This window comes from Ascaphus truei, chromosome 8, assembly GCF_040206685.1.
Source record: "Ascaphus truei isolate aAscTru1 chromosome 8, aAscTru1.hap1, whole genome shotgun sequence".
NCBI classification, from domain to species: domain Eukaryota; kingdom Metazoa; phylum Chordata; class Amphibia; order Anura; family Ascaphidae; genus Ascaphus; species Ascaphus truei.
The window spans coordinates 68,716,267-68,737,640 of record NC_134490.1 but is presented as its reverse complement, the minus strand read 5'-3'; the positions used below and the strand labels follow the sequence as shown (position 1 = coordinate 68,737,640).

The 21,374-nt window shown below is 42.8% G+C and overlaps 1 protein-coding gene across 3 annotated transcripts in view; it reads left to right on the top strand.

The window, feature by feature from the left end:
• The window catches only part of SEMA4G (semaphorin 4G), a 165,600-nt gene that overhangs the window by 38,723 nt on the left and 105,503 nt on the right, over window positions 1–21,374 (top strand). For all 3 annotated transcript variants that reach the window (XM_075612468.1, XM_075612469.1, XM_075612470.1), the window contains exon 2: window positions 2,451–2,674. In XM_075612468.1, coding sequence (XP_075468583.1) covers window positions 2,554–2,674 — 121 coding nt within the window. In that variant the 5' untranslated portion in view covers window positions 2,451–2,553. The remainder of the gene's footprint in view (window positions 1–2,450; window positions 2,675–21,374) is intronic.

Here is a 21,374-nt window from a genome sequence, read left to right as displayed (position 1 = left end):
GTCACCGCACCCCTGTTGAGAAACACTGCCCTAAATTGAAGACTGCTGCACATGGGGCAGATGTTGTAGCCAAGATCTTGATGCATTGACGCATTTTGAAAATAGAGCAATTTGCATCAATTTGTTTCCATGTTTGTGTGGCTTGGTGCATCACCCATGATCAATCCAAAGATGCTTGGGACAGGCACAAGGAAATCCGATGGAGCGCAGAATTTGTGGAAAGTGATTACAGTACCTTCTGAATTTGTAACCGAAGGGAAAACAGGCAGACTTGCCAAGATTAAATTCCCCTTGTCTTCCATCATTTTCTGGGCTAATATGTTTCTATGCAGTGGCATAAGTAGAGCAATATGCTAAAAAATACATGTCTTTTGGGTGCAATTTTGTAATGTTAATGTCTTTAAATAGGGATCCTTCATGAGTCTGCAGTGTACAATTTTAAACAACATGCAAATTATGCAAAATAAGAGTTTTGGTTAATTTTGCTGTTGGGATCCATAAAAATAAAATGTGAGGATAGTAGATGAAATTCAAGTTTAAGGTGTACGCCAATCTACCCAGGATTTATAACATGTGTTCTGATAAAAGAGAGTCCCACAGTTGTAATTCTAAATAAAAACAAAGCTTACCTAAGGTAAGGGGTTATATGTATCAATGTCTCGTGAATGCACAATTCGGGAACTAGTAACAGATCTATCAATAATACAAAAAATTAAAAACACGCATTTTATGGTTTATTTTATTAAGCTGATGCACTTTTTGCCCCAGATTGCTGCCAGAAGAGATTGCAATTTTATTTCCCACTGTGTTAGAAAGTGCTACTTCTCAATCACATTGGAATACAAAAGATTATTGCGAATAAGTGAAACACAAGCTTGTGAAATTATACGGCTACCGTTTGCTCCTGTTCCTAGTAACAAGCTACTTTGGGTAGCTGTACTAAAAAAATGGAATAAACAATACCTAAGAGACAACGGAGGCCACGGAGGCCATCCCTGTCAGGATAAATAATAAAATAATATCCCACAATCTAATGACTCCAGCTTCAGCGTGTCTTATAACAGGAGTGGCCAACTCCGGTGCTCAAGGGCCACCAACAGGTCGGGTTTTACGGATATCCCTGCTAACGCACAGGTGGCTCAGTCATTGACAGCCACTGACTGAGCTACCTGTGCTGAAGCAGGGATATCCATAAAACCTGACCTGTTGGAGGTCCTTACTGGAGTTGTCCACCCCTGTCTTATAATATATACTTGCATTGCATTGCTTTAGTCTGTGATTTTGGAACTGGCAAATAAACTGCTGATTCTGCTGAATATACCAGGAAAGTACACTGGCGACACACTTTATTCGAGCTTGGCTAGTCCCACGAATTCGGGTATACCCGGGTGTATTGAGGTTTGTGACTGTTTTCTGCCCGAGTGCATTGAGGTATTTTCCATGCAGGGATTGAAGCATTTTATTCCCGCTGGCTGCAATACTGCACAGTATATATATATATATACTGCATTACAATTCATGAATTTATGCCATCTGGTAGACACGCGAAGCATTGCAGCCTATTAAATCCTAATCATTATCATTTAACAGATCAGCCGCCCGTCAGCCAGGCATGAACCCAGGCTGGGAAGGCAAACGCAACGGGGCTTGTCAGAGGTGAGGAGCGGCTCATTCCAGGTATCTGCCGGGTACATACTGGGTATTTGCTCGAATAAAGTGTGTCGGTGCAGTAATAAGTGTGCTTGTCTAACGAGGGCTTTTATCTCTGTGTGATAATAGCCGCGTGTCCACGTGCAAGGATGTGACATTGAGATTTTGGCAAGTAGCCAATTTAGCACTGAACATTGCTCATCATTAAACTCAACTCCACTAGCAAGTCCCCAGCAATCCTTAATATTCTGGAAATGCAACCTTTCAATAAACGTTCCCATATCCTGTGCAGTGCCGCTGGCTTTTCTTAGTCTGTGTTTATAGCTGTCTAGAGATGCACATTTTGATATATTTTTTTTATTCCCCTGGGGAAAACGTAAAACAACTGCAATTTTTCTGTACCGCGCATTGCTATATCTTTCTCAGATATGTTTCAGAGAGATTGTACTCTTACCAAAAATAAGTCTCAATCAGGAACGTCTCAGAGCAATGTGTCGCATTTCGCTCCAGCAAATAAAAAGTTACATAGTAGATGAGGTTGAAAAAAGATATACTGTATGTCCATCGAGTTCAACCTATGTGCAATGTAGACGACAGATACTTATCTTTTATTTGTATTTCCAATATATTGATCCAGAGGAAGGCAATCGAACCCCCCCCCCCCCTCCCACACATTTATCTAATTGTCTCCCAAGGGGGGGGAAATAAAAATTCCTTCCTGACTCCAATAATGCCAATCAGATTTCTCCCTGGATCGACATCCTTCTCATGTTAACAGGATGTCCTCTTCTCTTTTTCAGGAGGAAGGTTGTAGCCTTGGGCGGCACATAGTGTAACCTTCAGCGAGGCGGTGACCTGCTTGGAGAGAGCCTGCGCTAGTGGATCCCAGTTGCTGTGTTGACGATGAAGCGGAACTTGGCCAGTTACCTTGTAGCGCTGTATTCCATAGCAACAATTGGATATTCCTCAAAGAGGCCGTCTGTGGATTTGGATGCAACTCCGCGGATAACCGTGACCTATAATGGTAAAGTGTTTTTTATTTTACACGTGGCTCAGGTTGAGGTATGTTGAGAAGCGGTGAAATCCTGGCATTGTTCCTGCTGTGCAGACTACGAGCCAATGTGGTGATTATAGATGGGTCTCCGATCAGTGGAATTCATCAGACATTATTGACTGGTTAATGAGCGTCAGAGCAATAACACTTACTTAAAACAGCAGTTGGTTGGTGGGAAATGAGTTGTTACAGTGTAATGATGAGTGTCTCCCTGCACTATAACCAGGCCAAGCAAATCAGCGATGCTCAGGCGACACATAATGACAAGACGCTGAGGCTTTTTATCCAGGTTGGTAGTGAGGTGTTAAATATTTAGCTTGCTGTCCTCCTTTGGGAGAGAAACAATTAGCTCTTCTGACACAGATGAGTAAAGTCAGGTTAGGTTTATTACTCGTGTTCTGGTTGCTGAAATTATTCTGTCCCATGGATGCAGAGTTCAACATTGAGGTTATTCAAAGTTATTAATGATATCTTGCTCAGTACCAACTCCTAAATATTTGCCAGCAGTATATAGAAGTGACTTCTCTTCTCTGTCAGCTGTCTGATTGCTCTTCAAAACTGCACCAACCTGTGCAAGAACGCAGTGTTCCTCCTCCTCGTAAGGTGGCCGCAGATTGATACCGTCCTGGATTTTAATGCTGTTTTCTAAGTTAGGCGAACCATGCTGACGTATCAGAACGCTTTATTTTACGGAGGGGAATATCAATCAATTTATTCACATACTGTATTTACAACTTTGATTAAGGGAGGAGAGGTATTTCAGTTGCAAAGGATTGTAACATTTCTTTAACATTCAAAACTAACATGTCTACCAAAGGATTAAAACGAGGAGTATAATTTGTTCCCATGGGCCAGACCGTGTCTTCTGCCATAGCACTGAATACGTTGTGTGTGCAGTTGATCAAGGCCTACAGATTGCGATACTGTTGCTTTAATACCATAGAATTAATGTCAACCAATGGAAATGTAGACATCCATTAATTTGTATGTGAATCTGTGATGCTTTACATGATATTTTAATATTGTGGTCTATTGTTATTTGCATGTACAATAGAAGTCTGGAAGGCATCTTATAGATGTAATGCGGCTACAACACACCTAGCAGCTTTTTAAAATGCATTTTCATAAGACGTGGCAGGATTTCCCTAGGACGGTTTAATAACGGTAACCATACGAGGTACTGAAGAACTCTGGAGCCCGCTTAGTAAATCTCCCCTGTACTGCTTTAATTACAACGTCATTATATTCCTCATTACCACTGGATGTCTAATGTACTACACCTACGCAGGCTGCTTTCTGGGTAACATTATGTAGAGTAGCGATAGAACGGTTTTGCCTTTATCTAAACGCCTGGCACTTGTTGAGGGGTATAAATCAGAACGTACAGTAGGAAATGATCTTATCTTCAGTGCTCTTTCAGGAGCTGTATTGGGAGTCGTATCTATCATGGCTTCCTCTCTGGTTTTACTGCGGCACATGGTTCCCTACAAAATAAAAATGACATGGTTTTGCACTGCGATGTCTTCTAGGGATCTATTCCCGGGGTTGGGCAACATCCAGTCCTCAAGGGCCACCAACAAGTCAGGTTTTCGGGATATCCCTGCTTCAGCACAGGTGGCTCACTTTGACTGAGCCATTGATTGAGCCACCTGTGCTGAAGCAGGGATATCCTGAAAACCTGACCTGTTGGTGGCTCTTGTGGACTGGAGTTGCCCAGCCCTGATCTATTCTCAAATGTAGTTCAAGTGGTTACATTTGTACAGAAAAAGGGGAAAAAAAGCAATTTGCAACCAAGCTCATGTGGGAAAAAAGAATTGCAAAAAGAAATATATTTCAAATAAACTTATATTTTTCATATACTCTGTTACAATATTTTGATTGCTTCCCCTGAGAAACATCGTTAACGTATTCTTTCTTTCCAGCTGATGGTTTGACAGTTGTATATTTCAGTGAGTGAAGCATATGACATATGTATTGAGACTAATAAGCTGTGTTACTGTGTAATCTATAGCTAAATAAAACTACGCGTGGCAGCTGTGTATTAAAACTGAGTACGTTTGTTTGATGCTTCTAAAGGATAGAGATACAGTATAAACTCTTAATAAAAAGACCCTGGGCGCCAGAACAGCTATTGCTTCAAAACGTTGCTAAATCAAGATGCGGATCTGCATCAAGATATCTATCTGCCGTTAGCATTCAAATCAAGAAGCACATGGCGTGTGGTGACCTGCAGCAGACAGAGAGGGAGATGTGGCTTGATGTACATATAATGGGAATAGCGATTTAATGCACATATTGTAGGAATAGCAATATAATGCACACATAACGGGAATTTATTTTATTTTGTCCCTTTTTTCCCCCTTGTGATCACATTCTCCTATTCTTCGCAGCAGATCTGAGCAGGTGGTTGGCCTGAGATACTTGTGAGACAAATAGTGCTAAACATGTATTTTATTTGTAGAACATGACAGAGAATAGACCATTTAATAATGCATGGGCTACATGACATTACAGTTCTCCTCTTTGTATACACTGTAGCCCAATGGGAGGTGTTGTTTAGATACATGTAAATAAGTATATGAATTCTTGTAAAATAAATGTGCAGATGTACAGTATATCATATATTTGTATTGCTGGAAGGCCTGCAGTACAGTTCTATTTATGTTCTTAACATGATAATTTTGTACTTTTAAACATAGAGAGAACAATAGGGCAGCAGGATGGTGAAGGGGGGTTCAGGGGGCCTCAAGTTGCGAAGTGGGGGGAGGTGGGTTAGGGCCCTCAGGTTGTTAAGCAAGAGGGGAGGTGGGGAATTGTGGCTTTAAAGTTGTCTTCGCTTCCGTCTCCCCCCTGGGGCAATTCCCTACCCTCCCTGGCGCCTGGGATCCGGTCCGGGGAGGTCCCCAAGTGATGCCTCTTCCCCACCCCCCTTTGCCTCAGATGGTACTGGGGTGTACTCTACCCTGCACAGTGCTGAATGTTCAACCCCCCACCTCCCCTCCCACCCTTCCCCTCCCCGCCGGTCTCTGCTATGGTTCCAGCCTCTCCTTCAGAGGTCAGGGGCACTCCAGGTAGTTGGGGAGGGGAAGGCGAGCTCCACAGAGGGAAGGGCCCAGCCGGTGGATTGGAGGCTGGTTTCCACTTCCGGGATCACCAGGCAGGGCCCCCCTACGCTGCTGGGCCCAGCTGTCCTGGCGCTCCCCCCCCCCCTGTCGGCAACACTGAGACAAATATCAGCATAAACATTGTTAGACATAGAAATGTGTACTTCTAAGTAGTACAAGATGGCGGCAGTAGCAAAAATCAAATGGTTGGATAACTTTCGTGGCGTATTATTAGCTGATTCTTGTTTTTTTTCCCCCTACTGTCAAAACGTTGTTGTTCTTTATCATTACTGCTGGATAATTGGTAATGTCTCATCTTTTGTTATTAAATTCTTGCGCACTCGGTGACATCTTCACTTCTTTATTTAGATCAATATCTTGGGCACGTATTTCAGATTTCTGCCAAGCCGTCTTGCGGTAAACTCCAAAAACACAAAAGCGAAAAATGTCGATTTATAGCCAGGTTTTCAATTTGAGGGATGAGATGATTCATCGTTGTTGAACTTTATCATATTTCTGCCAGTGATGCATATAATTCGCATGATTGGTATAATACATTGGAACAGCATAATCACAAAAAAGATAACATTCCCCACTCTTATTATTCCAGCTCACTTGTGTGTCAGTGACACCTTGAGCCTTTTTAGAAAACTTTACTCCAGTTTTTTTTCTTGTTTGGGGTTACCATAACCCTAAAGAACTCCCATTTTAAGTCGTTAAATCCATTTTCCATTTCCATGTTTTCCATTCGCGCTGGATTGTACTTTTGGACTTGCTTAATATAAACAACCCAACGGGACCATTCATCAATAAGCAGAGGGTGCAGATTTCCTTTAACACTTACAAATGTGTGATACAATTTTGTGATGCAAACCCCAATTATAAATTCCTGCCCATACTTTTGCAGTCGGATGATTACAGCAAATACAGCCTGATTACTACATACTCCTAGCACTATTGTACTAGTACTTAATACTAAGTGGAAACTAGTGAAAAATATTGACACGATGTTAAAGGAAATTTATTTTCCTACTGCGAAAGTGTTCTAGACCAGGGAAGCACAATTTTTTCCCCTGCGCCCCCCTGCCCGCTGTCCTCCCCGCGCGCCCCTCCCTTCCTCCTCCTTACCTTGGTTCCCGGCGTTATGGCATCCTGTTGCCAGAGCATTTGACGCCAGCAACGCATCTACAGATGCCGACTGAACCACGGTAAGTGCAGTTTACAGAGGCCTTTGCCTTTAAGTGCCTTCGGGAAGCGCGCGGGGCCTCTGTAAACCCTGCGCCCCCCAGTTTGTGCACCGCTGTTAGACCAGCCTGCAAACAACCAATGCATTTGCATATTTTAGTTTCCTTGTAGTTCAGACTTGCGTTTTCTTGTCAGTGCTATATATCTATGTGATCCTCTTTACCCGGCCCTAAAGGAGGTTACATCAGATGGACTATATACATGGCATTACTCAGCCTCTCATATGTGTTCAGGGTGCTGGGTCCCTGCAGGCTGGCAGTGAATAGGCAGATAAAATAAGGATGGAGCCAGGAACTTTTGTAGTACAAAAAGAGCTTTATTCACAGCCATTGAGAATGCTCCACATACAACAAAACTTATTTCACTTCAGGCATTAACTGGTGGCCAATAATATGGTTATTCGGTGCTTCTTCCCTTGGTAGTTCTCTCTCCTACACTTGGGAGGTACTTGGGCTTCTTTAGGCTTCATTCCCTCTCAGCTCTCACTCATATGCTGGGGAGGTATTTATGCTTTTGTCCCTAAGTATTGGTTAGATTGTCAATCTCCTATATAGCATCAATAGTGCCCCAACTCAAGCGGGCTGCTGTGGTGGGAGTACACTGCTTCTCAGTATCCCGTCACTCTGTGTACTGCCCACCTCGTCCATGCATATTGAATCTGGAGTTTACTTTGGACCGTCAGGTGATCAGATTATGCGCCAGAGCCTCTACTCTGAGAAGGCCCTGCTGAGCGTACGCTCTTCCTGAATGAGAACAATCTTGGGCTATTACTATAGGCGCTAACTATATAGGGAACACATACCTAACTATATACACTTAAACCTATATACATGACTCAAAGGGAGGCCCCTCCAACTACCACTCTTGGGGAACCTGGTTCTAAAACATTTGGGGCAGCTATATATAACCCTCCCATCTCCTTATGACATAACTGGTGATAATACATACTGGGGAGTGGCTATCCTTTCTGCATAGTCATCCTACATCATATGATGGGAAGGGGAGTAACCTGAGTGATCCCACACAGTTAAACCATTAAGACTTTTAACCCCTTATACTAGTGTAGCAGGGGTCCCCCTTCTTACCTCCTGGGGGGAGATAAGCTCAGTGGCTGGGAGAAACGGTGCAGTTGTCAGCCATGTTGGTACCCAAATCGGGCTATGGGACTCCTATACAGATGCTGCGATGGCCATGTTGACACACCCAAACCGGATAGAAAGAGAGAGGACGTTCTGTGAAGCAGGATTTCCTCCACGGGACCAAGGTGACTTTGCTAGTTGATCCGGAGCCTGCAAGGAGTGAGGTAGTGTCCAGGGAGCCGGCAAGCACCCGGAGTAGGCCAGAGACACACACCCCTAGGCCCCAGGAAGTCCCCTCACTGTAGTGAAGAGTGCAGTTCCGGCCATATCATTAGGGACCTCCCTGTAGTGAGGGATCGCAGCGGAGCAGGATCCAAGCAGCAGAGGAGTTCTTCAGTAGTAGCGGCAGCATTGGGGTGTGAGGGGCTGCTGCCAGAGACCCCGCGCTGTGGGACCTCGTCGCTGACCGCAGCTTGTCTTGGTTTATCTGTGCACCAACGCAAGGGGGAGGGTAGCGCTGCCCGCAAACACATTGGTACAGGTTGTTTGCTGGACACCGGGTATAGGTGCCCAAGCATCCTCGGTATTATTGGGGCTGGCCACCCCAGGGCAGTTCATACTGTTATAATTGTTGTTATTGTGTTATTGTGTCTGTGGGTAATATTTGGTCTTACTGTGGGACCACAGAAGTAAAAGAAGTTATTATATAATCCTGTTGTGTTGTATTATTGGGGTATACCATAAATGTATGTGTTCCTATGAGGAGCCATCCCACTATCCGGGATCCTCATAGGTGGAGGCGCTGCACCGTAGAGGTATAGAGAACACACAGTCACCCCCAGGCTCCCCATGAGCGTTGGCCCAGGCCTTCTGTAAGTCAAACAGGTAGCACCAGTACCGTAATTACCGCTATTTCCCATAGGGAAAGGGTGTTACATTAACTAGTAGTCCCCAAAGGGGGTTACATCTAACTGCGTGTATTTTACTGAACAAACGGGTTAACATCACAATACTCATGTGTTTAAAGGAAGAAGGAATATTACAAATACACCAACTGCAATTAATCTCATGCGTGTCTTCAATATAATGGTTTTATGACTACAGCTGAACCCCATTATAACGCGGTGCTCGGGGGGTACAGAACGAGACCGCGTTATAACCGGGATCTCGATTTAAAAAAATGGCCGCCGCGATCAGGGGTTCCGTGTCCTCCGGAAGGGGAGAGCTGGGATAACTCTCCCAGCTCTCCCTGAACCCGGTGTCGCAGCGGTACCCCAAAACAGGACTTGCCCGCAGCAGCTGAAATGTGTGCTGTGCAGGAGAAGCTGGTGAGAGGGTGGGTGGGAGCGGGGGGAGGATCTCGCACAGTCTGGAGGAGCCGGGATGTCAGCTGTCTGTGTGAGTCCCCCAGCCCTGAACCAGCTCCCTTCTCTCTCCCCCCCCCCCCCACCCACGGCGGAGGTATAGGGTGTGTGTGTGTTAACATTACTTGGCCGATTTTTGGGCGCAAATTGAAAGGAACAAAAGTGACACACACAGAGGAGCACAATTTGACATCATCATCATTTGTGCAACAGGTAACTCCTCCCGAACTCCTTTTGGTATTCTCCAAAAAACAAGCTGATGCACATGGCACAAAAACTGGAGCAAAGCCCTCAACATTGGTGCTTCCAGCATTTCTATGTTGTATAAATGAAAACACACTGTAAATTATTGCCCAACAACTTCACAAAGGGCTCTTTTTTTTAATGTGCTCAGAGCTTTTTTCATTATCCTGTGTTTGTTAGCAGGTTCTGAAACACTGTTTGATAGAATGCAACTGAAAAAAAGCTTCCAAATACACAGGCACTGGCAAATGCTATAGTGATATAAGTCTAATTTAGCAGAAAGATACAGGAAAGATAACTAGATGAATAAATAGTTAGACCTTAAATAGATAGATGGTTGAAACAGGAAACTCTGAAATAAAAGATTGTGGTGAGAGAATTATTGATGGACTGCATGATTAATAGTTAAACTCTTTCCATGAACTTTGATCACTCCTACAAATTTCCTTTGTGGTTGCTGCTTGTCATTTATAACTGAAAAATAGTAAAGTTTCTTTTCCAACAGGTTTATACTTGGGTTTTATATGTTTTTTTTTTCTATTCTCTCAAAAATAAATTGATTTACCACAAAGCTGTCATATTTTGCAAGAAATGTATGTAAAACATAATTGAGTTATTTATTCAATGGTGCATGGTAGTTTATTCTATGTTTCTGTCAGTTTTGCGTTTCTTGTATTTTAGAACATTAGATGAGATAATTATAATTAATGAGAGAGAGAGTGAGAGAACACACACATTTAATCATTGACATTTAGGGTATTACTTCAATTAGAGCGGTGTTATCAAAGGTGCTGAAAATATGATTCCCTGTTATCCATAGTTTTAATCTACAAATGGATCAGTCTGCAGAGGGAAACTAGGTTTCTGTGAGATGTAAGAACTATACATTTTATAAACCAACAATATGACAACACTGTTTTTGTTAAAAGTAAGGATTTGGGTGTTCTCCTTACAGAAAAAAAACAACCCAGCTGAATGGGCTTTCTCCTACCATCTCTGTGACCTGTATTGTGACTCTTTTTAGCGGTCTTTTGTAGCAAAATCCAACAATGGGGCCTATTCCACTAACCATCTCACAGAAGGTACCCATGATGTTTTATTAAAGTTTGACAAAAAACGGGAGCCACGCTTAGACTGCGTTATATGCGGATGCGCGTTGTAGCGGATCGCGCTATAACGGGGTTGAGTTGTATTTTAATAACATGTAAAGCAATTATATGTTCTATCTGATGTCTTGGTAACAACATGTAAATATCTATATATCTATCCGGACTAGGTAGACAGACAAAAATGTCCAATTGATTTTTTTTTTTAATTTTTTTTTTTTTTACTGCAAAAGATATAACACAGCCAAGCAACCAATCAATCATGTTTTGATGGTTCTGTACAAATCTAATGACCAAACAAACAAATATTGGCATGCAAATGGGAATAATTCACTATTCTTTTCGTTTTGAAAAAGAGTAGGAAATTAATCCACCATTCACAACATGGTATAATATCTACAAATGGTAAATTGTGGTTTTATGATGGTTATTAATTTACATGTCATGAAATTGCAGATTCTGGGAGTTGGCTGCCATGTGTTTTTATCAGGTTTAGTAACATTTAGGTCACAGGTAAGACAGATAGCATTTTGTGAATTGTGAGACACCTACCTATTATTTATTATTATTACTAAGCATGGTGCCAACCATGTATGTAGGTCTTTACAGTGGGAGCATATAGACAATAAAGAAATACATCAAGTTACTTATACATTTCTTGATTAACGTATTAAATATGAGTGCAAACTCAAGGGGAAGGTAATTCCTTCTCCAGAGAGCTTACAATCTAATGGGGTGATGGGAGATATTCTGCAACAAGATTTGTGTAATAGGATCTCGGTACATGCACCCCACTGAACTGTGTCATGAAACAAAACAGATGGAAGTATTAATTAAGATACTGAGTTTGGTCATACTGCTGTCAATCATTCAATCTCTTTCCCCAGACAGACATTTATTGAAGAGGCCATTTCTGAACCCACTAATCAATTTATTACAAAGTAATTGTACAGTGAAATGATGTTGTAGTTTCACATTTTATGCAGTGACAAAGTATGTTTATAACCAGCTCTTTAAAACGCAGTCTTAGCTAAGCTCATATGAGGGTAAGCTTCCATTTGGGCCTAGATGTTGGCAAACCGCTTCACAGCCTTTCCAATAAAAAATGTTTGAATTCTTCCCTCCAGCAACTAAATATTTCCAGAGAAATGCTTCAGAAAATCAGCACTTTCGCAGATTCATGAATAGCTCTCAAGTGGGTGAAATGTTGCAGGTGGGTGCCTCCTTTGGAAACTAAAAAGGGTGTGGGGGGGAGGGAGGAGGAGAAAGAGGTGTCAGCTTTAGGTACTAGGACAGGAGGTCCTCTGGGTATTCCCTGGTGTCGGTTTGTATCTCCGGAGATTGGAGCCAACATGAGGGTGGTTTCTCTGGTCTCGTGTAGTTACCTCCCCTGAAGTTGAAATGGGGAGGACCCCTTTTTCAATCTATGCACCACATACAGTATAGTGTTTTTTCCCTAGTTGACATTTAAGATGGCTGGTGCTGGGGCAGGAGCCTATGTGAAGGCCCTACAAAGTTGTTTAACTTTGGGGATGGGTGAACGCCACTGTACTGCCCATTAACCCCTTAAATGCTGAAAGGGCACAAAATCCATTGCAAAGCAATAAACAAGATGGCTGTACCATAGAATACTACATAGGGACCTATACAATATTGACATTGACAGCAGCATGGCAACAGATGAAGCCAACATCTGCCTAGCAACCTTCCTCTATTTCTCTCCTTGGAAATGGGGCCCATTTAAACACAGCTCATCAGGAAACTGGCTACTGCAATCAAAAGCTCCGTATGAAATTGGAGACCCCTGCAAGTTCATGTGTAGCTCTTGAATTCATTGTCCAGCTTTTATTTTCTGCAGAATGAAAAATGGTGCTCAGTGTGTAAAAGAAAGCGTGACAAATTGACATTGAGAAATACCGCTGTTAGATATTGATTTAAATCATATAACACCAGCCCGTCCCGATGAAGACCTTGAAGTACTGTATAATGTAAAAACAGGAATGGATTCGAATGTGTGACCAGTAAACCAGCAAGTCACAATCGCACAACTGTGGATTACATCAGGGTCGCACAACTCCCCAGTCCTCAAGACCCCAACAGTTCAGGTTTTCAGGGTATCCCAGCTTCAGCCCAGGTGACTCAATCAGGGACTGAGCCAATGATTGAGCCACCTGTGCTGAAGCTGGGATATCCTGAATATCTGACTTGTTGGGGGATCTTGAGAACCGGAATTGAGCGACCCTGAGCTACATGATCAAAGTAAACAAAGCATTTCATAAATAGGAAAGATTTGTTTGCTCATGAAATGAATAACACACACACCCACCATCTTGTTGCTGCATGGATTGTTTATCTCGTGCCATGCAATCCTCCTACCATCTAAAAATGATTTTACTGAACTGTAGTACTTGTGCTTCTATACTGAAAAGTCCTACATAGAGGAAAAAAAAGATTAAGGTGCAGCAGACTCTATCTGCAGGGTGTCCTCAATTAACTCCGTAGTCCCCAATATTTTTAAACTTCTCACTCTTAAAAAAGCAGCAAACAGTTGTTTTGTTCTTGGGATCTCCATTCAGCGCTCAGAACTAGAGAAACGCAGTTCCACTAGGGAGTCGCAGAGATCTTAGCTTTTTTTACCCTTCAAATTTGATTCCCTTATAAACGTTTTGTCAATCCTCAGAGGGCCAAATTAGTGCGCTTTCAGCAAAATATCGACAGGCAGTGTCACGGTGACAGCGAAACGTGGTGTGTGACCCTATTTATAGTCTCTGCTTTATACAAATCTAGCAATTTTTAGGTAATTTCACTAATTGGCATATTAAATTAAATTTCAATGGACAATGACTTAATGCTCTGCGACTCACTTGCAAACCTGAACTCAAAGGGACAATTTCCCATTGCTTGTGACCACGTGGGAAAGGTTCATACGTCACTACTCATAGCAAGATAGCCAAAGTTTGGGGGCTAGGCCCTAAGACACAGGTAGCCAACTCTGACCAATTCCAGTCCTCAAGGGCCACCAACAGGTCAGGGTTTAAAGATATCCCTGCTTCACACAGGTAGCTCAAATAGTGGCTCAGTCAATGTTGGGGGCCCTTGAGCAATGGATTTGGCCACTCCTGCCCCAAGACATTGAATTGGAATTATTTCACATTGTGGAAATATATCAATTGAATTACTGATGTAAGACCTGCCTTCTTTCTCTCTGTCTATATGTTCGTAGGGCCCAGAAGGGGCAAGAATAGATTTATGAGAGTAAGTAAAAAGAAAGTAAAATGCCACCCCAAAATGGCGATCAGTGTACACTGCTGCTTGAACTATAAAATAAATGCTTAAGATAAAACACTCGTGCATGAACATGCCCGACATCGGTTTCTTGAGCTTTCTCCAGTCTTTATAAAGAATTTTTAAACTGCAGGAGTAGCAGATTCAATTGAGGCCACTGAGGTTGTGGCGTCTTCAATGTCATTTAGCAAGTCATTGAAACATTTGTTAAATATGGCCTAGAATTGGGGTGGCCAACTTCAGTCCTCAAGGGCCATCAACAGGTCAGTTTATCGGGACATCCTTGCATTAGCACAGATGGCTCAGTTGTTGACTGAGCCACCTGTGCTGAAGCAGGTATATCCTTAAACCTTGACCTGTTGGTGTTCTTTGAGGACTGGAGTTGGCCACTCCTGGCCTAGAAGGTGCTGCATGTCTTGTAACTTGTATTTCTATTGTCCTGTACGGCTGCACGTATGAGGAAGTTTTACAGGGCAAACACCACATATTCCCCAATAAGGAAATTCTAAAGTGCTGTCCTCATTTAATGAAGTTAGAGGAAGCCTATCTCGTATTGCCCCTGGGCACGTGGCTATCACTGCAAGAGGAAGTGACCCTTCACATCCACATAGGAAAACAAGGCAGGTTGAAGAGGTTATTAAAAGCTAATGTACAGAAATCTGGTCTTCGAAGCAACAGACAAATGACCACAAAAGGGTCTGGAATCTGAGGAATTTGTGATGCACAAAGGATTATGGGAGTGCGAGGTCTGTACTTTGACTATTACTCCTTTACTTACATATAGTTAGAGGGCCAATGTGTACGAGCCCTAATTAGAGACCTGCTAAGAAGAGCCGATACTGTGACAAACAATGACAGCAAGTAATGATAAGCTGACTGACATCATTGTGTGATATTTCATGTGATGTCTGCAGCTCTATGTAGCCTGCACAGCATGGAAATGTATACATGCATCTTCCAACTGAGATACAGCATCACTACATTTGTAAATATGGGTATCTTCTGTGCTTTCTTCATAGTAAGCATTCTAAACTGAGAGGTTAGTGGAAATGCAATCTCATAAACCTTGCAGGCAATTTTAGATGTTTAAAATATATTAGTTTCAGTACATTATTATGTAGTAACAAAGGAGGGAGAGGGAGTAGGGGTATGATACCTTTTATTGGACCAACAAGCAGTTGATACGTTACAAGCTTTCGAACTTCTCAGGGTCCTTCATCAGGTGTTGTCATACTCGATGAAGGACCCTGAGGTTCAAAAGCTTGTAACGTATCAACTGCTTGTTGGTCCATTAAAACAGGGGTGTGCAAACTTTCTGCACCCCCCTGCCTGCTCTCCCTATGTCTCGCGACCCCCCTTACCTATAATGCGCCGTCAAATGACGCTGTGGGGTCATGTGATGTCACGTCACATGACACCGCTGCGTCATTTGATGCAGCGTTGCCATGGAGACTCGTGGACTGAAGCTGGGTAAGTGAGCCGCCCCCCCCGAAAAAAGTCTTGCACACCCCTGCTTTAAAAGGTATCATACCCCTACTCCCTCTCACTCCTTTGTTACTACATGAAGAAAGGACCATCACGGCCCCCCACCCTTTTTTGCAGTAAATTATATGAGAAATTAAAGTTTGCCGTTTAAAGCAATAGAGAATCTTGAAAAACATCTACGTGGCTCTGTAAACTGGTATTATGTAAATGCCTGATGAGAACTGCCAATTAACAGAACAAACAATGCTGAATGTATATTACAAGAACACCTTTTGGCTCCCAAAATTGTGCAACTACAGGAAGAAGAAATTGTGCTGAGATTAGAGCAGGAATACCCAACACAATGCAACCGATTGTTTTCTGAGTGAAATGGGACAGTAATCTACAGTATATGGTCACAGTGAACATTGTACCTTTTATGGACATCATGCAGTGCTGATTAGTCATACAAGCATAGGAAACGTAAAAAAAATTATTCATTTATTTGTCTGCTTGTCCTATTTTGTAAAAGGTCGACAGCTCCTCTAAGAAGGACCCGCTGTGTGCTCCTTACCATGAAATTATTGTGGCATTGTCATTCTTAATGTTAAGCCTGCTCATGTTTGATAACACATCATTATTCAGGTAGCAACCGGGTTTCATCTGCTAGTTCTCTTATTTTGCCAAGCTTTTCATAGTATGTTTTCATAGTATGTTTTATGTACAATTTATATATTTATACAGGGATGACAGTGTGATAGTCACAGCCATTATGAGTCCCTGTGCCGCAGAGTTTACAATCTAATTTGGGAACTTGAGGCACAGGGAGATGGTGACCTGTCTAACATCACAACTAGGTGACACTGGGATTTGAACCAAGGTAATCTGCTTCAAAGGCAATGTTCTTACCACAACAATGTATGTCATAAGGGCTATCATAGTGCCCAACTTTGTGATGTGCACTGCGACCATATTTAGTATGTAGTGCTACACCTTCCAGCCCCTCTTGGTAAATATGGCCCCTTCTGGCTCGTTCAGCGGAATGGTCTGCATGGTCTTCCAGTACAGAAGGTGTCTTATGGAGTAACACTGCTTAGTAAATATGGCCAATTTTTGGTAAGGGCAGTCAGGTGATTGTAATAAACGTCTCCTTCACGTGCCCTATTTCCCACAGCAACAGCGGGAATATAAATGGGAAATGTTCAAATTTGTCGATTTGTTGTGTTGAAAGTAATGGAACTTATAATTAAAATAACACGCATGTCCAAGGCACAACCTAGGGAAGTGAGTGTCTTCGTACAAACTCAGAATGGCACGTTTTAACATAACCGCTATTCTAAACCTACAGCAACCCAACCTAAAACACAACCTCCTTTTCCAAGAGACGGGACAGGGGTTGTATTTGTTAACCACAAGGCTTGTGTTGTAATGGTTCAATGTTTCATTAAGTGGTAAGAATGGCAGATGTGCCGCAGAGCTCCGGCAGCATCACGCATGCGTTCGGACTTCTCATGCGATCTCATCTAGGAATTCACAATAGAATGATAATAAAGAGAACGTACTAGGCTCAATAACGCCATTTTTACTTTATTGTTTTAAATGTTTCTATACTAAATAAAGTAATTGTTTGAGCCATTCAGAGTTGGGCCTGGATGTCTTCTTCTGACGTGGAGAAAGCATGCCGCAACAATGTTTCAGCGCTCTGAAGTATGTATATTGCTGGCAGTGAAATGGGGTTAACACTGTATTATACTCGGTGATCACCTCGGAGGCTAAAATTCAATTCTAAAAATTCCCCGTGTTTTTTATTTAATGTTTTCACAACAAATATTCATTTATAGCAATAGAAAAACAGAGTTATGTAAAGAACGACACGAGAGCACAGGACCAGGATACACTAAAAATGGAAGATACATTTGTAAACACTCATTACATTTCAGACATGTCAGGTGTGACGTTACCTGTAAATATAGCACACATACTTCATAAGTGCGTAACAAATATGAAGAAAACAAACGGTGTCGTTTTAGCATCTGGGACATCCCAGTGACGATGAATATTAAAGCCTCTTTTCTTTCCTGCTGTTGTACATTTGCACATTTTGCGGGGTTAATCATCACCATACACGAGGATTTGCTGTGTAGCAAACAGAGACGGAGTGAAGCAGTTAAACATAAACCTATTAAAAAAGCAATGTTTTTTCTATGGACAGGAAAGGACTGGAGCATTTCCATGTGTAGAGGTTTTCTGTGGGACATAACCCGCCCCTCCCCCCCCCCCCCCCCCCGGCATCCATAATGGAGAGTGTTAAATTATTATGCAGAATGTATTCTGCACACACATGACACACGTTTCTCGGGGGAACAAAACTTCCATATCCCGCTATGCAAAATGACACGCTTGGTGCATTTCCCCAGCAAGGTGAGCAATCCGATTTGAGTTCACAATACTGTTCAGTGATTGCTATGCCCGTTGTGTGCGGTGCAGTGTTAACGCTGACAATAAGGGGAGAAGTGTTGGTGACGGGCATAATATACATGGATTATTCCATCATAAAATGTACTTTTCATGAGAGGTGCAATTGCATCCCATCATTGTCACTGCTTTCAAGGTCCAGTGACTGAAATGAGTGAATTTGTTGGCATTCTGGACCAAACTGTCCTATTCAGCAATTCAGGCTTCAAAGGGAGGAACTTCCCCCCACAAAAGGTCTTATATGTCTTATGCACAAGTCAGGTCTGGTCTCTTAAAGCTACAGACCAAGCAATATCCTACATGTGGGTTTTTTTTGTTTGTTTTTAAATAAATCAGTTCTGTACTATGAGAAAATACTTGTAGCATTTTTTTAGACAACTCTGAATTACATTTTTAATGTATTATAATGTAACAGGCATTTTTTGTTTCTATAGCAACCATTTACAAAGTCACATCCCCTTCCTCTTCTGAAACAGGCTCCAGCACACCCCTTTTGAGCCCTGCCCTCTCTGCACGAATTGTATCTAGTGACTGCCTGGTCACATGATCTTCCCGACAGAACTTTGCATCTTTGGTCCTCTACTGCTGCACTGACAGCCATTTAGTGAACCCCCTAGCCGAGTCTTTGCCGATCGATCACAGAAGAATGGATCAAGCAGTAACTTAGCTAATTACTTATTATTATGTGTATTGTATTGATGCCCATATTAAAGAGGGGGGGGGGAGGGGAGACGTAGAAGTTTACAGAAGCCCTGCAGCTCTCCCGGCATTAATTTAAATGTATTTGGGAAGTGTGCGGGAGCCTCTGTAAACCCCGCCCCCCCAACCGCAGCGTGTCTGGCGCCCCCCACCTTGCGCACCGCTGCTCTGCGCTGTACATATTAAGGTCCTGTGCTCTTTCCTGACCAGTCTTTTCTGTAGATCAGGGGAGCTCAATTCTAGTCCTTAAGCCCCCCCAACAGGGCAGGTTTTCAGGATATCCCAGCTTCAGCACGTGGCTCAATCTGAGCCGCTGATTGCGCCACCTGTGCTGAAGCAGGGGTATCCTGAAAACCAGACCTGTTGGGGAGGCTTAAGGACTGGAGTTGAGCACCCTGCTGTGGCTGATACAGGACATTAATAAATTGGAGTTTATATTCTTTTCAGTTATTTTTGAACAGTTTATCGTTTTCTACAGACTTCTGTAAAGCATGTTAAACAGGACGTTTTGTAGCTTTAAAATCAATCCCTTTTAAGGGCTTTCAGTTGGCTCACACGGTTTTAACTGGATCTTATTTCTTTATAGCCACTTTATAACATCACATAGATGAGAAATTGAAACAATAATTCTTGTTGTCTCAGGGAAGGGTAAAAAGTGCAAAACTAGTGTGAAGAGACGTGTATCTGGCATACTGTATGTGGAATAAAAGTGAAGCCAAACCAGTTCTTCCTGAATCTAATTTTCTATGCATGGGGAGTGACATATAATTAGAGTCAACGAAATGCCAGTAAAGGGATATCCTCCGTCACGGCAAGACTGCTTCAGACCAGGCACGACTAGGCTACAGCGGGTGACACAAACCAGTACAAAGTGGAGCACAAATACAATATCCATGAGTGTCTTACCCAGGTCCTCAAACATTATTATTGTCCCATGTTACACAGGGATTAGGAAGACCTGTGTAAACGTTGCACCAACATTTGCAAACCCTGCTCTAATTTAGTTTAACGTTTGCCAAATGATTATGCATGTGACCACATTGGAGATACATGGGAAATATGCTAATTACAATCATTTTAACAACGTTTGCATGTTCAAATGTACTCATAACGTCTGTATCTCGGTTGTGTTCACACCTCCTAGGCATGTCTCCCCGTGTTGTATATAGGAGCGTTTTGGGAGGTTTGCAAGTTTTTATTGGACTATAAGGAGTTACAATATACAAAAAGAACCCTGCAATTCATTCATTGTAAATGAGTTTCCTTTCAATCGCTTCTCGGCCTTTTGGCTAAGTTCAAGTGTAGGGTCTGTCCTGTGAAGGATGGACCTACTCGGATACACTTGATCCTCTGGTCTTGGCCGAGAATGAAGATACAAAGTAGCCTGGGCATTTTATTCTGGTTTATCCCAAGCCTAGTCAACCTGGTGGCGTCCATTTAACTGCACTTTCGGGTTGTGTTGGTTGAGGCGAAGCAACCTTCACTAGAGCACTTGGCACATGCATGGATAATTTTGCACGACTCTTATGTTTATCTGCACCGGCACCTCCCCTTGGCCTGCCTGGGAGGGAGCTAAATATTTTGGTACCTGCTTGGCCTTTTGGCCGGGGTGCACACTCCTGCACATTTGTTTGTTTGGAGCACTTCAGCATGGCATTGCACAGCGCACGGGAACACTCGCACCATGGATTTGTTTTGGTGTTGGGTTAACAGTCACCCTACCTTTCATTGGAGAGAGAGACAGAGTGCTGGTCAGTGGTCACCCCTCCTTCGGGACAAGACTGCAGTGGGTTAGTAGGTCATCAGGCTGAAGACTAGGACCCTCTTGTCTGGCATTTTGGCCAAGGAGGGAACAGGATGGTCGTCGGAATCTTAGGATGAAGACGTCAAGTGTAACGTCGGGACTCTTTCTGGCCTTTTGGCTGAAGAGGACTGATAGTCATGGGCTGGCCCGATCTCTGGAAAAGACAGTCACAAGTGGAGCGCACCTGGTACCCTTTGTGGACCATGAGCATGTTTTTTTAGGGTGAACAGTTTCACCGCCTGGGCTACATAACAAAAATTGTAAATGAGTTACAATTAGTTCCCCCCCCCCCTCCCCCCTTAGTGATTACAGTAAACATTGCTGGTCTCTAAAGTACTGAAAGGGTTACTTGGTATAATTTGTGGTTTTGCATGCACAGCCTATGATGTTCTATACACAGACGGTCCTGCTGTCTCAGGGTAGAGCATACAATCAACTGTGCAATCTTTTGCATTTCATTTAGGAAATTGATTGCCATAGCGACTGCAATGAATGCTGCTTCCCCCTGACCATCCTACAAACAGAACGCATAGTAATTTGCCAGGGGATGATTGCTGATCAGATACAGGTCGCACAGGCCTCTCGCAGTCACCATTCCCTGGAGCAAATAAAGCAGAATTATTTGGGAGGCCTTTCAGCTTTGGAGCAGGGCAGAGATAAATGCAATCACACCTCTCAATTTGCCCTTGTTCTTAGGGTGTCGCCCTCCTTTTCATCCCATTTACCTGCCCCCCTGAGGACAATGTAATAGTATTATCCTGTGGAATGTCTTCATTACCCTTTTACGCACATTAGCATCTTA